This window comes from Mustela lutreola, chromosome 7 (assembly GCF_030435805.1).
Source record: "Mustela lutreola isolate mMusLut2 chromosome 7, mMusLut2.pri, whole genome shotgun sequence".
NCBI lineage: Eukaryota > Metazoa > Chordata > Mammalia > Carnivora > Mustelidae > Mustela > Mustela lutreola.
Window position 1 is genome coordinate 61,672,962 of NC_081296.1, and position 18,352 is coordinate 61,691,313.

Below are 18,352 nucleotides of genomic sequence, written 5' to 3' on the forward strand. Positions count from 1 at the left end.
TGAAGATATAAAAACAAGTGAATGAACTGGATATGAATGAGCTGGATAGCATTAATCTTAAAAACCGGTATACTAAAAGTTGATAAATAATAGAGTAAGTGACATTTTGCATTCTAAAAACACAGATCTGTCAAATTAAAAAAAAAAAACCCAACCCAGATCAAATCTTAAGGAAGTGGCCAACTGAAATCACCACTTAGAGAACGTAAGTACCTTTGGAGGTTAGACTATGCTGCAAGTTTCATGATGTTCTGAGAGCTGCCTGTCACATTTACAAAAGAGCTAGTGAATGTTAGTTGTCCTACTCATTTCTATGATAGTAACAGCTTTAGAAGAACTACCATAGCACACACATAGATATAAAGATTATTTTTCAGACATTATTTGAGAAAAGTTTGTCTTTATTGCTTTAGTGGTTTATAAATGACTTACGTATTGAATCAACAGCATAAAGTAGTCCTTCCATGTGACACATATTCATATGTAGACCTCATAAGGATATATAACTTAATCCAATGTTAATACATTTGAGCCTTAGTCTTTTGGTAATATTCATCCTACTAAAGGATAAAAAATGTTACCAGCAGGGCCACCTGGGTGGCTCAGTGGGTTAAAGCCTCTGCCTTTGGCTCAGGTCATGGTCTCGGGGTCCTGGGATCAAGCCCTGCATTGGGCTCTCTGCTCAGTGGGGCCTGCTTCCCCCTCTCTCTCTGCCTGCCTCTCTGCCTACTTGTGATCTCTGTCAAATAAATAAAATCTTAAAAAAAAAAAAATGTTACCAGTAATGGTTAATGCTTTCAATCTCAAAGCTTCAGCATAGCATGCAAGATGGTGGGGAGCAATTTAATTTAATCTAAATACCTGACCATACATCCAAGAATTCTTCTTAGCTTTCCCACATTTTGACCCTCTCCATTAGAAATAAAAGATTGTTTTTTTTTTTTCTTAATATAGTCTGGTTATGACCAGTAACAATCCAAGAGTAACTTAACAGCAAACACTATACTCATCAGTCTTTCAGTATTCTGTTGTACCTATGACCAGGTTATCACACAAGCAGAAATCTCCATTGTGCTTTCATTCATCTCCCTCCTTTATCTTGCCTACCATCCACCCTATATATGTGTGTGCACATGCACGCATTCACACACATACACACTCTTACCTGATTAGAATGAGTAACAATCAGCGTCCTCTGCTCTGGGAAATTATGGTAGATGTTGGATATGATCTGGACTGCAACATCTGTTTTTCCAGTACCTGGTGGACCCACAACCTAAACAGGAGATGAATACATATCAAACTCCTAATTTATCACATTGTTAGAAAATGGACATTCTAAAACTGAGAGATAAATTTTAAAAATTGCTGGATAAGTTCAATGACAGAATTGACAAGAGAGTGAAGCTGAAGATAGAGCAACAGAAAAATAAGCAGAGAGAAAAGACTGAAAACAAATGAATAAACAGAACCTTGGAATCTATGGGACAATACTAAAAGGTCCAACATTTATGCTACTGAAGTCTTAGAATAAGAGGAAAATTTTATGGTATAGAAAAATATATATGAAGAAATGATGGCTGAAAACTTCTAAAATCTGGCAGAAGACTTAAATCTTAATTAGATTTAAATTAGACTTAATTTAATTTAAATTAGACTTAAATAGATTCAGGAAGCTCAGCAAACTCCAAACAGAATAATCCCAAAGAAATCCAAGCCCAGGGGCACCTGGGTAGCATCAGGGGCAATGGGTTAAGCCTCTGCCTTCAGCTCAGGTCATTATCTCAGGGTCCTGGTATCAAGAACGCACGGGCATGCTCTCTGCTCAGCTGGGAGCCTGCTTCCCTCTCTCTGCCTGCCTCTCTGCCTACTTGTGATCTCTGTCAAATAAATAAATAAAATCTTAAAAAAAAAAAAAAGAAACGAAATCCAAGCCCAGACACATTTTAATTAAATAGGTGAAAACTAAAGAAAAATTCTTAATAGCAACCAGAAAAAAATGAAACATTACATATAGGAAAAGGATGTTTCTAATGACTGTGGGTTTCATTCAGAAACCATTGAAGCCAGAAGGAAGTGGAGTAACATTTTAGAAGTTCTGAAAGGAAAGTACTCCACAGAATTCTATGTCCAGTGAAAGTGTCTTTACAGAATGAAGATGATTTAGAGACATTCTCACAAGAAAAAAAACAAAGATAATTCACTGCTAACAGACCTACTCTTAAAAGTGGTAAGCGTTCTTCAGACAGAAAGGAAGTGATAGCAGAGCAAACTTAAAACTCCAGGAAGGAAAGATGAATGGCCAATTTATAATAGATTTTTCTTCTCTAGAGTTCCTTAAATGTTTGACTTTCTGGGGAGTCTGGGTGGCTCAGTGTTGAGTGTCCAACTCTTGATTTTGGCTCAGGATACGATCACAGGATTCTGAGATGGAGCCCTATGTCAGGCTCTGCACACAGCACAGATTCTGCTTGAGACTCTTTCTCCCTCTCCCACTCCCCCTGTTTGCATGCACATGCATGCTCTCCCTCTCAAATAAATAAATTTATAAGTAGACTGAAAAATTAATAAATCTAAACATATTAATTGCATTTAATGTAAATGGTCTAAACACATCAATTAAAAGACAGAGCTTGTCAGAACGAAGGAGGTAACATACCCCAACTATATGCTATTTACAAGAAGTTCACTTCAAACATTAATAGGTAGGTTAAAAATAAAATAATGGGAAAAGATACACCATGCAAACACTACTCAAAAGCAAACTGTAGCGGCTATATTAATATTAAAGTATGTTTCAGAACAAAAAAAATTACCAAGAAAGACATTACATAATAATAAATGCATTAATTCACCAAGAAGACGTAACAACCCTGAATGTGTGTATCTATCCATAAATCTTTAAAAAACATGAAGCAAACACTGATTGAAATCAAAGGAGAAACAGATAAATACATAACTGTAGTTGGAGACTTTAATACTCCTTTTCAGTAATCAACAGAAATAGCAGTGGGATATCAGCAAGGACAAAGAAATATTGAACCAAATAAATCTGACATACAGAGGATACTCCACCCCAAAACAATAGAATAAACACTCTTTTTACGTGTACTGAAATATTCACCAAGACAGAGCATATCCTGGATCACAAAACAAACTTGAGCAATTTAAAAAAATTAAAAATTGAAATCACACAAAGTATTTTTTCTGGCCGTAAGGGACTTAGACCAGAAATTACTAAATGGAAGAATAACAGTAAAGTTTCTAAATACTTGGAAATGAAACACACTTTTAAATCAGTAGTCAGCAGGCTTTATCTGTAAAAGGCCAGCAAGTAAACATTTCAGGCTTTGCAGGCCAAATAATTTCTGCTACAAGTACTTTAACTCTGCTATTACAGCATAAAACTGGGCAGGGGCAATTCATAACCAAATAGGCATAGTTATGTTCCAATAAAACTTTATTTATGAATACTGAAATAAGTAGTAAGCAAAATCTCCATATGCAAACAAGGCCACAATGACTTACAAATGATTACATTCAGTTGAGTTTTTGTGTTTCAAATATACTCTAAATATCGAGTCCTACCTCCTGTCTGAATCCATGTAAAAACGTGTAAAAATAACCCTCTTACCATAGTCAGCCCAGGCTGCATCCCAGCACGGATAGCCTCTATTTGTGTGTGAGTAAACTGAATTGTATTACTGGAAACAAGAGTAAATAAAAAGTTGGTTAAAAACACAGATGAACAACATTTGGTAAAACCTTAGACAACAATGATCGGATGTCTAAATGCCTCCTCTGTATATGCCCCTGTTCTCCCACTCTTTTCTTGCCTCAACCCCAGCCCTTTGGGTGGGTGGGTGTGTGTGGGTGTGCATTTGAGTGTATGTGGTAAAACAAAAAACCAAAAACGACAAGACTGACCCTCTTAACAAATTTTAACTGCAAAGTACAGTATTGCTAACTATAAGAACAATGTTGGATAGCAAATCTCCAGTACTTTTACATCTTACATGGCTGAACCAATCTCTTCTGAATGATTTCCTTCACCTACATCCTCTACTGACCAACTAAAACCAAATAAATGTTATGGAAAGAAAAGACTAAAAGAAAAGTTATTTTTCAATACACTGAGCTCATCCTATATTTCACTTGGAATGTCTAAGTTCCAGTTCCCAATCTAATACCAAATATAATGCCGTTTTTTTAGCCACGGCACTGATGCATGAGGGTAGCTGCTACATGTAAAAGATCGTCATGAAGTAAGAATGCTGCACTCAAATTAAGATAGCCCTTCAATATTTATTTCTCATAGTATCCAAAAGTGTTCCTTTAGGAAATGTAACTACAGAATGGCCAAAAATGCCTGAGCTATTCAGTTGTCTAACAGAATACAAGGAAAGAGTGTCCAGAAACAGAAGTTTCCTGGGGTTTCTAAAGGCATAGTAAAATTTAAACTTTTATTAATCCAAAATAACAAACTACTATTCATTATTACAATTAATAGACAGTAAAATTACCGTTTGGGTTGGTTGTAAGGATAAGGACCCCTATTAGGAATGACATGAGGTTCAACAATTAAGGTTTTTGCCTCTTCAGTATCTTCATCTTCACCATCTGCATCTTTCCTTTTCTTCCCTTTTCCACTCCTTACTGGAAAAGTTATCCTACAAAATCAAGATCTTTGTTCATTTTTACTATTAACAACATTTACCAACCACCTACTTTGTGCATGACATTGTATGGAATATAATCAGATCAGAAAGAAACACTTATGGCTTAAAGGAACTCACTATCTGTACATATATTCCGAAAAGAGCAGACTTAAAAGCATTAAAATATGTGTTAATGGTGTTCAGATTAGAAAAAGTCAACTGATGAAGGGAGAATCAGAAAGGAGAATTTTTACGCTTATATCCATGCACTGTAAAGTGCTTTTCCCATTGTCCCTCCTTAAATCAGAAAAGGCTTCTTGGGAGAGATGGCATCAAAGATGAGTTTCCAGGGCACCTGGGTGGCTCAGTGGGTTAAAGCCTCTGCCCTGGGTTCAGGTCATGATCCCAGGGTCCTGGGATTGAGCCCTGCATTGGGCTCTCTGCTCAGCAGGGAGCCTGCTTCCCTTCCTCTCTCTCTGCCTGCCTCTCTGCCTACTTGTGATCTCTGTCTGTCAAATAAATACATAAAATCTAAAAAAAAAAAAAAGAAAAAAAAAGAAAAAGAAAAAAAAGATGAGTTTCCAAGAACTTAGACATACAAACATGGAAGGGAAGATATTCCGGGAATACGTAAGATTACAGGTTCAAGTACAAGTGGCCAGTTCTGCTAGAATGGATACAGTAGAGAAAATGAGGCTGGAGAGACAGGCTGAATCCCCGTTATGACCAACCCTTAGAATGTCAAGTCTTTAAGGCAGAAGTTTTTTTTTGTTTTTGTTTTTTTTTTTAAAGATTTTATTTATTTGAGAGAGCACAAGCAGGAGACAGGAGGAAGGGCAGAGGGAGAGCAGGAAGCAGACTTCCCACTGAGCAGGGAGCCCAACACAGGCTGATCCTGGGACCTGGAGATCATGAGCTGAACCGAAGGCAGTTGCTTAGCTGACTGAGTTACTCAGGCACCTTAAGGCAGAAGTTCTTAACCTGGTGTCAGGGACACCTCAGGAAGTAATGCCCCCCACTACCTGGGGGGGTTCAATGAATACATTTAAAATTAAAAAAAAAAAAAAGAAAAAAAAAGAATTCTCTATGTACACCTCTTCCATGTAATAGTATTCAGGGAAGAGTGATGAGTTGCTGCTTCAGGTGCTTTGTTCCACTTCTACTCAAAATTAAAACCAAAGCTTCTTTAACATGAAATATAACTATATTGAGAATATTTAAGTTTTGTGAAAGCAAGCAAACTTATGAGAAAAATAGAATTTTTCTGAAATCAAAACAAAAGAAAGTTCAACATCCCACGACTATGTCTATTAATTAGGAAATATACCAGATTATACATAATAGGCAGACACATTTCTTTAGTCAAATGCTATAAATATGTTTATATAATGCTCTTCAGACAACAAGCATTTACTGATCCCTTATCAGACGTGAGGCTACTTTTCTTATGGTCTTAAAAAGTAAATTTATCCCAATCATTATATGGTGAAGGTAAAGACTGCCCAAACACAATCAAGATATTCAAAACTTTAGCTTAGAGTCCCATGGCCTATCTCACACTGGCTATAGAAAGTTTGAAAGGAGTGTATCCACTTCTGACTTTACCTGAAAGGGGGTATCTGTAGAGCTGGGTCATCCACAGTTACTTTAACATTATGACCAGGAAAGCTGGTTTTTAAATGTTCGATGGAGAGAAACGTATCATTGAAATCAAGAGTGGCAATCTGATTGGGCATTTTTGAATAATGTGCACTACTTGGATCCCCATAACCCAAAATGATGTCATGCAGCCAGTCAGGTACCACACAATCAGTATTCATCAGGTTCCGAATGGTCTCCAGCACAGCCTGTCAGGGAGAGGACAGAAAAGGGTTGTGTCAAGAAGCCATCTCAAACATTTGCACTTCAGTGGAATGCAGAGCTGGCTGCACTAATCCAGAATTCCCGAGTGTTTCAGGGCAAGAAGCTATTTTCTGCTGACAGGTGCTTGGCTAGACTGAATCAACAGCTATATTTTCAGTTGATACCATACACTGAGTTAAACAAAAGACCAAACTTAGCAAGGACAGTTTATCCGTTAGGAGTTCATTTAGACAGAATGTCATAAATAAGTTCATCACTTGACTCCCGTTGGGCAAAAAGAAAACCTGATCAGGACTACATAACAATAAGAAAATATTATAGAACAAACGCTTAAAGAGTAGAATTTCTTAGAAATTCCTGGGCAGACAATAAAAGAGGAGAACTCTTTTATTGCATAGTTCCTCCATGCTAAGATGACACACAACCAGAAACATATTAATATATGCCTCAGTTGTGAAACATCTCATAACTTAAAAATATTAAAATTAACACTGTTAGAAGAAATAAAGTTAGAAATAAAAAATAAAGTAGACAAAAAAAGTGAAATGTCAAATAAATTTCAGAATGAAACATTCTACAATAAAAAGTCATTGTAATTGTTAACCTATACATTATCAAAATTACCAAAAGTCAAGGCAAACTTTCAGACTTTCTAATAATTACTTCTAGACAAAGTGCTCTATCTCCTATATGGAAATAAGAAGGCTAGGCTATTAACTACAAAGACTAAAATAACAAAACCAGCCATTTTTATGTCACAAATGCTATATATTAAACAGGACAACAAAGTAACAGGACAGTGTGTGTTATTCACACTCCTGTCACATCACCTTGTTTTTTTTTTTGTTTTTGTTTTTGTTTTTTTTGCACTAATCACTACCTGAAATTCTCTTATTCATGTACTAAGTTACCTGCTTATCATTTGTCTAATCCCCACTAGAATATCATTTCCATGAGAGCAGGGATCTAGGAAGTTTTACTATGAGATGGGTAAATCACTGGATGGACACATCAATGAGTATGTTCTCATAATGATAGATAAGAGAAGAGCTCTACTCTCTAAGAAAATCAAAATTTTAGTAGGGAGAGGAAATATGTCCTTAAGCAATGACACAAAGTGGCAGAGTGTGGTCAATAATACAGAATATTATAAAATACAATGGGAAAACAGTTCCAAGACAGACACATGCAGGGAAGACTTTTGACCTTAGGAAAGGTTTCATGGAGGAAAGTGGCATTTCAATTTTGCTCAAACAAGGTTCCTGTGAAGGAACCTTGGATTATTTCATCATTAATGGAAAGTCACAGAAATGTTTTGAGAAGCTGACTGAAATGATCAGTGGAGGCATATGAAAAACAGGTGACTGACCAGGAGAACAGGGCTAGGGCAGAAGAAGTGATTTAGTGCAACTATTTAGGCAAGAAATAAAACATCCAGTTCAGAACAGGCTATACCAATTGAGAAAGAGAGAAGGAAGTAAGGAATGCTGCCCAGGTAGATAACAAAACACCAAAGACACCAAAAGAGCATCTGTCCTTTCCCAAACACAGGAGAGTTAATCACTGCCCCAGTTTCTTGGACTGGAATCTGAATGCCTCTTTGACCTCCCCTGACACTTTGTTGTTGTTGTTTTTAAAAGTTTATTTTTTTTTTAGTAATCTCTATACCTAGTGTGGGGCTTGAACTCATGACCCTGAGGATCAAGACTCACATGCTCTTCTGACTGAGCCAGCCAGGCACTCCTTCTGTGACACTTTTATCTCCATCCTTCTTATGACTTCTGGCACTTTTTAACATTTCATGGTAGTTACTTGTTTATATTTTTAACTTCCTTTTTTGGTAGTCTAAACTCCCTAAAAACATAAGCTGTGTCTTACTCAACTTTATTGGCTCCATACAACTTAGTACAATGCCAGACACACAGTAGGCATTAAATAAAATTGTCAAACAAATGAACATAAGGAAGAAACTTTTTTTCATTTTTAGTAAAGTGTGACTGAAATTCAGTCATTACTGAGAAGCAAAACAGAGGCAAACGAATGAGACCCTGCCCTCACAGACCTGCATTCTAATGGTGAAATCAGATAAAAAACAAATCAAGTCATCAAGTAAAATAAAGACTGTAAGGAGAAATAAAGACAATTAGATTAAGAATGAAAAGAAGAGGAAATACTACTTTGGTTAAGATTTCGAGAAAAAAAAGCTTCTTTTAGGAGTTAACATCTAAGCAGAATTGCCTACGTGCAGGGAGGGAGCGATCCAGGTAAATACCTGGGAGGAAGACTGTGTTGGTAGAGGGAACACCATGGACCAAGGCTTGGATTCTTAAAGAACAGCACAAAGGTCAGCACATCTGCCATCGAACGTATCAGGGAAAGGTGTTAGAAAATGAGGTTGAAGAGGTGGCCAGAGGACAGATAATGAAGGAGCCTCTTGGATTATGGTAATAATTTTCTACTATGATAGGAAACCATTAGAGTGTTGAACAGGGTACCAAGGCATAATTTATATTCAGTAGTTATGTGGAGAATAGCAGAAAGAGAGGAGCCGTGGAGAATGGAAGCAGGGATGTGAGATGAGGGTGGCCTGGACGTGCTGTCAGTGGGGGTAGTGAGCTAACCAGACTGACTGATGGACTGGATGTGGACTGTGAGACAAAAAGAAATAAGAGTACTTCTGCTGTCCTGTCTTCAATAACAGGGCAAAATGGGGAATAAATTCCTTTGTATCTGAAGTCATCTTCAAGAACAAGAACAGGGGGGAAAAAGGCAATAAACTGACAATGCATAAGAAGCACTATGTTTTGGGGGAAGAGAAAAAAGAAAGGTACTTATACAGAAGGTAGTGTTACCAAATGCTAAAACAATTCAATGTTTACATTTTATAATGTAGTAGTTTCAAATAATTAAAAAACATATTTTATCAAAACTCCTTATCTCCATTAAGTTATAAAAGTAAAATTCTCTAGCCCCTAAACCTCCCTTTTTCTGCTAAGGAGTAAAACGTATTATATAATAAAGTGATTCAAAACCACAGGCTCTCACGTCTGTGTTCATAAAGTGATTTGGAAGTACATTTACTTTTGATTTAAAAAAGAACTCCCACTAAACAAATAAACAAGCAGTTTTCTTTGCCTTATACTGGCTATTCTGAGCATCTAATACACAAAATGCAAGGCAGGAGGCTGACGTGGATTAATTTATATTGCTGAGTTTCTAAACTTATCAAAAGACAAAATAGATTTAGTAAATAAATTTTCTTAAGTTTTTATATTTAGTCTTCATGTTAAGAATATAAGAGAATTGTTTAGAATGAGAATAAAAGCAGTGATCATTTCCTTAACAAAACATTCTTTTATCTAGTATTTATGTATTTATGTTTTAGAAGTTAACTCAAACTGGACAGAGTACTTTTAGTTACATAGCCTAAAAATTACCTTAAAGTTATTTTCTTTTGGTTTTCTCCTCATTATGATATTAAAAGTTTCATACACATCTTCTGCTCCATTTTGTATAGTATTAGTCATATCTTGTTGATACTGGTTTGGATCCAAGAACACTCTAAATGTCCTCGACTCTCCTCTAAGATTGGGTCTTGGCTCAGGTCCTAGACATTTTGAAAAAGTTTGGTAAGTGAAATACAGACTTTTCAAGTATCAAAGTAAGTTAGCATTATTCCTTTTCCAGAAATGAGGAGTAAACTGTTCACTGAACGCCAGTCCTTCTCCTGACTAGAATGTTTTCCACTCATCCTTTTCAAATGCCTAGAGGCTGAAAATATTCTCTTTTTCCTAAATTCTTACTATTTCTTTCCCAGAAAAATGTTTGTGATGTAATGTTTATGATGCAAGGCCACAGACTGCAATTTTCTGTATATGTACTCAACCAAAATAAGAGCCCTAAAAGTCAAACAACTTTACTTTTTGTCAGTTACTCATAGCTTCCATTACTGCCTTACTTATAGTAAGCACTCGACTGATCACTCTTTTTGTCCTTTCACATTCCATTCCTAGTATCACCAGTGTGAAAGAAAATCTCATATACTAATAGCTGAAAGCTCAGAGGCTTTTTCTTGTCCCTTTGCCTCATCTCCTTACTTTTGTCTTAGTCCTTTAACTCTAGTCCCAATATGTGACCTTATGGTTATTCCACCTTTCCTATTTTCTTTTATTCTAGTGATAAGATCAGCTTAATTACCAGCACTTTCAATAATGGAGCAATCTTAAAATCACAGGTAGAAAGCAATTCAAGTTCTGAGAGAAGTTTAATAAACAAATTGGAATAAGCCCTGGAAATAGATGCAGTTATAATTTAACAGTAAGTATAACAAGAAGTCAAACAAGATAAGAAAGAATTTCAAGGAAAAGCCAATGATAAGACTGAGAAATCAAAGAGCTGACAAATCCAGTAAGGCAGTATTTCTAAATGGGGTAATGTTTGCATGTAAGGTATGACAATTCTTTCTACAAGGCAGCTCTGTTTAATTTTTTTTTTTTTTTTTTTTTGAGAGAGAGAGTAGGGGCATGTGCCATGTGTGAGTGGGTGATAGAAGAAGGGCAGACAGAAAGGGATAGAGAGAATCTTAAGTAGGCTCCAGGGTCAGCACAAAGCCCAAGGTGGGGCTCAATCTTACCACCCTGAGTTTGTGACTTGAGCTGTAATCAAGAATCGGACACTCAACCGACTGAGCCACCCAGGTGCCCCAAGGTAGCTCTGTTTAGATGTTTAGCATCCCTAGACCCCATCCATCAAATTTCACCCTCTATAAAATTCACCGTCCCCTACTCCTACCCCCAGTACATGACAAGATAAATACCAAAATTCATTTCAAAATACAGGGTAGTGCTATTTCCAACTGAGAGCCACTGCTACAACACATCAAATCAATAAAACTTAAGAAGGAAAAATTAGGCAAATATGTCATAAGAGGTGTTTGGAGGTTTTAAAAAGGCAATATTATAAAGTATTATAAAAGGAAAATTTTAAATAAAGGTAATTTCAAAAGATCCTGTCCTTTCCAATATCTAATACAAAGTTTAGAAATTGGGGCTGCCTGGGTGGTTCAGTGGGTTAAGCCTCTGCCTTCAGCTCAGGTCATGATCTCAGGATCCGGGGATCGAGTCCCGCATCGGGCTCTCTGCTAGGCAGGGAGCCTGCTTCCTCCTCCCTCTCTCTCTTTCTCTCTCTCTGCTTGCTTCCCTGCCTACTTGTGATCTCTCTCTGTCAAATAACTAAAATCTGAAAAAAAAAAAAAAAAAGTTTAGAAACTGTATTATTTATTTCTAGAAGTGGGTGGTAGGTACCTTATATATATTTTATATATAATCCTTTGTGTTGATTCAGTATATAAAAATAACTAAAAAATATTACTTAAGATGCAAAAATAAAAACAGCACAAAAATTTATCATTATGTACACATACTCTTTCAAAATTACAGATTGCCATACCGTCTTCAATGACGCGCCCTTTATCATCCAGCATGCCCTGGATTTCACAGCCTCTGACGTAAACCAGGCCAATCTGCTCAATAAAAGGTCTCCTCCGGTCAAACTTAGTACCATAAGGTTTTGTGGGCCGTACAGTGATTAAAAAGCATACATCATGCTTACGAAGACCTGGTAGAACATAAAGACATTTTTATTTATCAGAATGTTATTGTTTTTAGTCTTTTGTTGGCAAATTGTCATCCTCTTAGGAGATTTAAGAAACATGTGAAGTACCAAAGGTGATCAATGATTACATTTGCATTGTAATATAATTATGGGTTTTCCTATAATCTTTAAATTCAATGTTTGAAAGGAGTAGTTAAAAGAAAATTTCTCTTTATGTTAACATTAGAAACTTTTATGCCACGAATACACTACTGAATAAGTCCTCAAGTCATGTTAGAGCTCCAAAATTGGATGTTCATCATCACTCTTAGTTTTAGCATTCTTAATAAATAACTGAAAATATGGTTGGCATATAATCCAGCTATATTATACTTAGCAGGTTTCTAACATCAGTTTAAACTATTCATCACTGTCATTCCAACAACAGTCTAATTGCATTCTCTGAAAGAGGTCAATGCAAGAATAATTCATCAAGGCACAAAAGCACTGTTTATAGATACCAAATTCAGAACATGGTTGGATATATATAGTTTCATTTGGCAAATAAAAATTTTTATAAGTAAATGACAAGAAATAGGAAACTTGTGCCAAAGTCCATAGCTTCTCAGTCATTAGACCAAATGCTGGACTCAACTAGATCCCCAGCTCTATTAAAAGTAGAGACATGGAAAGACAAGGGACATAAATTTACATCATATATCCATGTAATGGCATACCACTTAACCTTCATTTCTTTCCTGATTTGTTTTGTTAGCCACTGTATGACATAAATGCAAAATTATAATCTTGTAATAAAATATACAACTAAATCAAATCAGCAATGTCAGTGTGTGGCTAATACTGGGACCATTCTGGCTTAATATGGAGTGAGGTTTAAGTGTGCTAGTAATAATTGCTCTGACTAACAATAACTACTTTATTATTTCCCAACAAATCAGAAGCAGGAGAAGCAATGAGAACTAAGGTGAACTGTTCTACTATCTGAGTTGTACTGCCTTTAGGACTTCTGATGTGCACAGCTCATTACAACATCTATGTGTTCAAGTCAAAGAGGTGGCCCTGAGAAGTAATTTAGTTCCTACCAGTGTCACTTTTTGGTATCACTGAGGGATGACTGCATATTCCCTACTAAAACAGATCATTTCACTGTGGGACATCTCAGATCTACATTAAAAAAGTCCTTATGTAACGGTGAGTTCAACTACCTTTCTCCTTTCAATCATATGTATCCACTCCATCCTGGCTGTGCCTCTGGAGCAGAATCCTGCATTTTGGTGTCCGTAATTATGTTTTCTTAATTTTAAAATGGGGTAATGGAGAGGATAAGGCCCTGAACTTCATACCTTTTTGAAGACACAAGAACAATGTTTCATATATTTAGCTTAAACTCTTCAAAACTGTTCCTACAGGACAATATTCATTACTACTAAAGAAACTTCCTCTCATTTTTTGCCTCCATTTTCTATTTAGTTACTCCATCTATGATTAACAGAGGACCTGAATTTTGGCTCTGGCCTCCCAGAAAACACTTTTCTTCCCACCATGCCTCATACTATGAATCACTTGTCCCACAATACCCTACTGTTCCGTCGCTTGCTCATCAAAATTTACCTATTACATTTCTCATTCTATCAGAGGTCTATGTTTAAAAGAATGAAAGGGAAAAAAAAAGACTGTTTAATGTTCTTCTGAGAGAAGTCTCCAAAGTAATGAAGGAAAGCTTAGGTAACTGTGTAAAATAGTATTTATTTTAGTACCTTCTTAAACGCCAAAGGTAGTAAGTAAAAAACCTTCTTCAGAAAAATAATGTCTTTCTTAAGGTTTAGCAATAATGAAGATATACAGCATTCTAGATGTGTAATGCACTAGATTAGATTAGAACTCTTGAAGGATACAGGAATACAAAAACAATTTGTCACAAACTATACCCACTAGAGTGATCACATGTCAAACATGTGGTCAGCTTTGGTGCTGGATTCCTTTAGAGTTACTGGATAAACATATCATATAGTCCCTATGGTTATAAACAGCTATACTGGGAGCAATAATTTCTGAAAACTGATCTATTAAGGGACTATCCTTTTCCTTCTGGCATGCTAAGAAGGTGGAAAGAGATAAAATCTACCAGCTACTGTTTCTCACAACAGGACAGCAAGCAAGAGCTCTCACAGACAGCTGGGGGAAAAATATAAAAGTGACACTTAAAAATTAGGTCATGTGTCATTTCTGGCACAGGTGTTACCAGTGTTTTCAGTCTACTTGGCTTAGTAACTCTGAACATATCTGCCTCTAAATAAAATTCCTTGTGACACAGAACTCCTGTACCTAAAATCTTGCCTAGAAAAGAATAGGGGAAATAACTCAGCTAAATTCTCTACATCTATTATTTATCCTTGAATACACTTAATATCACTAATTCTGACTTCCTCCCTTTGATGCAAATAGTTAAACTATTATTTATATCTATTTTTGAGTTGCTTTACCAGATCCCCTTAAAATTTCTTTTGAGTTTGTCTGATTTTGATTTTGTATCTTTATTTTCCGGCAACTTTATCTCTATTCTCTTCACTTTGGCGGCTTTTATCTCTTAAAAATACAAATTTGCTTTACTAGCTCTGCATGTGTACAAGTTATATGTGGCTTCCCCCCTTTCTTCAGTGAACAGTAATATTTTGGTTCTTTTTATATTGATCCTACATATTCATAAATACTATCTTACTAAATTTGGATTTAAATAGAGCTCTCCTCTCAGCTCTGCAAACTGCAATTTTCAAAATCCTGTGATATGCATGCTATTTTATGCTTTTTATTAAAGTATTAAGACAATTATTCTTGTATGATCCTTGATATTTTTACTACTAATAATTACAAAGACAATTTTTAAAGATAAAATTTCATAAATGTTTAGAAGAATAATGTTTAATAAAAGTACTCTGCCAATTTTCTAAGTGGAAGTCTATCAACTAAAAAGGCAAAATGTAACTTTATTTTTTGAAATAGGAAATTACCTTCCCATTCATCTTTGATGTGATCTCTGACATTCAGATTGATGGTAACATCTGCACGAACTCGGGTTGGCCAGTTTTCACCTATGTTTGGCTTGGCAACCTCAACTACAGTGAAAGCCACGATAGGCTGGGCCATTCGTGCCCAACCACCAAACACTACACCACCATACTCAGACTGCCTGAAAAGCAAAGAAGCACATGATTACTCCAAGAAAAAATGACTTTTTCCCAACTTCTGTCAAGGAAAATTAGTAAGGAGGAACACATATTTAACCACTAAGCCCTGACATCAGTAACTTATTTCTAAACTCAAAAAAAGATTAAGTCCCAATATATAGGGAATACCTTCAGTAGTTATGAACAGGCAGATATGGTCCAATAAAGAAAGGGAAGTAAAGGGGTGCCTGGGTGGCTCAGTGGGTTATAGCCTCTGCGTGCAGCTCAGGTCATGATCCCAGGGTCCTGGGATCGAGCCCCACATCGGGCTCCCTCCTCTCTCTCTGCCTGCCTCTCTGCCTGTGATCTCTGCCTGTCAAATAAATAAATAAATAAATAAATAAATAAGTCTTAAAAAAAAAAAAAAAAGTGAAGTAAAGAGGAGTATTTATCCCACACACACAGAAAAAAGATAACTCTATGTACATAATAGCAGAGGCATTTTGTCAAGAAAAATCTGTAATAATAATAATCTATTATTATATTATAATCTATATTATTATAAGAGAGTAATAATTTTAATCCTTTTCCTCTCTTCATCAAGACAGTCTCAACTGTTCACACTTTATGCATTTAGGTATTTCTATAAGCTGTTTTGGAACAAGCAGAATTTTAAAAATTAAAAACAAACCAACAAACGATAATATCTATGCAAATGCTTGCTTTAGGGTAATATTTGAATCATTTAAGAGATACTGCCATGGATTGGGGGTAAAAATAATCAAGCTAGTTATAATAACCAGAATCACTAACATTCAAATACCCACTCTTCCTTCTTAGGTTAGTGTAACTGGTGTTTTAGATTTTACATTAAGTAGTATATCTGGGAAATGTGTAGTATAAATACTCCAGCAGCACTCCAAAACTGGAAAGTACTGCCAAAAGTGACATGCTTACACAGATAAAGAAAAGCTACATCCCAGGTAAAGGCTTTGTGTTATAAGAAAAATGTAGAACTCTACATCAAAGAGTGAAACTAATTAAAAATAAAAGTTCTGCATCCAGTGACTTGCTTAATATAGGGAATTTCTTAAAGGTATTACCTTGTGTCTAAGCCCTTTTGTAATAACTATTATCTCCTCCATATTTCACAATTTTACTACAGTATAGCTTACATACAATAAAATGCATTCACTGTAAATGCACAATTCAATGCTGTTTAGTAAATTTGCAGAGTTGTGTACCCATGATCCAATCTAATCTGAGAACATTTCCATCCTATGTATAAAAGATCCCTCTCATTTGACTACAGTCAATTCTGTTACTACCCCCAGACAACCACTAATCTATTCTCCCCAACACTTTTTTCCTCTTATAAAATCTACCTATGACACGAGTAATTAAAAAGGATAGATTTCTGCCCATCATAAGTACATTCTCTCTTATGTTGCTCAGTGGTTTCAGCAGACCGAATACGTACGTGATCGTTAGTACCAAGCACTGAGTAAAATTTATGCCCCTACTTTCCACCTTCAGCACACAAGAAACAGAAAGAAGCTTGGCCTCTTTTTGGATCTCATCATTCTTAAAGGCCTTCAATGAAGGGCAATTGGAATGAAAATCTAGAAAAATTTATTATCACAAGTTAATTCTGAAAAATGACATTTTCTTTCCCTTAGCAGAAAATAATATAAGTTTAAAAAATTTCCTTTATTAATAGACCATAAGAACTCTTAAGTATTTTTGCTTTATTTGGCATTTAAGTAAAATGTAAGTGAATTCTATTTGATAAACGGCTATTTCATAAATCCCTAGTTTGCAAAATGGCCAAAATTAGGTTTAGAATCTGAGCATGTATAACCCAAGGTAACCATAAACTGAAAGGAAGCCTTCTGATCAAGCACACCCCCGGGGTCCAAACAATGGGCAATAATTCCAGCAAAGCTGTGGGCAGGGATGATCAGCCAGCGAGTATACAAACCTCACAGTGCTACCCTGCCTACTGACTCAACTGATTATTAAGTCAAAAATACTTTATGTTGTGTTGTATAGTCTCACCCAGAATAACTTTTCACATAATAACTAATTAAAAAATAGAACTGTGTATGAAATAAAATGTGGAAGTGAAAAAAATAGATCATAATCATAGTGTCCATGTAGCTCTCTATAATTAGTAAGGAGAGAAGCCTGGAAGATACCTGAAGCCATTCACATTCACAAACTTGTTAAGCTTTTTTTAAAAAAAATTCTGGTCATATAATGACCAGAATATAATAAAAATCTATTTTATAGATTCACAGTCACTTATGACATATAACTTACTCTCATCAATTTCATACGTACAATGAAATAGTGAATGAAGGGCATTTATTTCATGTCTAAAAAGCAAAACGGACCTTCACAAATCTCATAATACAGAGCTGCCTATAATAACCAGAATGAAAATTTTTTCTTAGCTAACAGAATTCCAGAAATGAGCTAGCAAGTGGGGAGTTGAGTTTAAGCAGAAGACTTCCTCAAATAAAGAGAACTACTCAACTGGCTCCCAAAGTAAATCCTGATGGTTTAGTCAAGGTAATCTATGGATGGAGGACCTGGCAAGACTTTGCAACATTCAATGCCATGTGAAGCTCAGCAGTACTCCTCATCTCTTGCCAGGTTCCTTAGAGAGGCTAACTGAGATACTGGTGATAGCCACAAGAGCAGCTGGGGTAGAAGACCCCTTTATCATAAGCTCCCAGGACTTAAACTGTCCTGTCCTAGTAAAGGCCTGCTGGTCAGCCCATACGCTCCCTCTTTACCCTTTTGCTAATGTCCAACATACTCACCCCCCTATATTTCTCCCCCTACCATCCTCCAAAAATGAAGACCGCTCCTCCCTTATCCCCAGTCCCCCAGCACCACACCCAAGTACCCAGATATATATATTTTAGCACTTTTGATATACTCTAATCCACATTAGAGAATTTCTCAAAGAGTGAATATTTCATATTTTAAGAGGGCATCTTCATGCCAGGCATACTATTTCTAAATACACTTATGAGGTTTCTGACA

At 36.0% G+C, this 18,352-nt stretch overlaps 1 protein-coding gene across 1 annotated transcript in view; it reads right to left on the reverse strand.

Moving 5' to 3' along the window:
- Positions 1 to 18,352, reverse strand: part of AQR (aquarius intron-binding spliceosomal factor) — a 94,915-nt gene that overhangs the window by 27,001 nt on the left and 49,562 nt on the right. The window contains exons 17-23 of the mRNA XM_059181102.1: positions 15,143 to 15,321; positions 11,970 to 12,137; positions 9,959 to 10,128; positions 6,264 to 6,505; positions 4,524 to 4,670; positions 3,635 to 3,704; positions 1,166 to 1,276 (exon numbers count right to left, since the gene is read on the reverse strand). Coding sequence (XP_059037085.1) covers positions 1,166 to 1,276; positions 3,635 to 3,704; positions 4,524 to 4,670; positions 6,264 to 6,505; positions 9,959 to 10,128; positions 11,970 to 12,137; positions 15,143 to 15,321 — 1,087 coding nt within the window. The remainder of the gene's footprint in view (positions 1 to 1,165; positions 1,277 to 3,634; positions 3,705 to 4,523; positions 4,671 to 6,263; positions 6,506 to 9,958; positions 10,129 to 11,969; positions 12,138 to 15,142; positions 15,322 to 18,352) is intronic.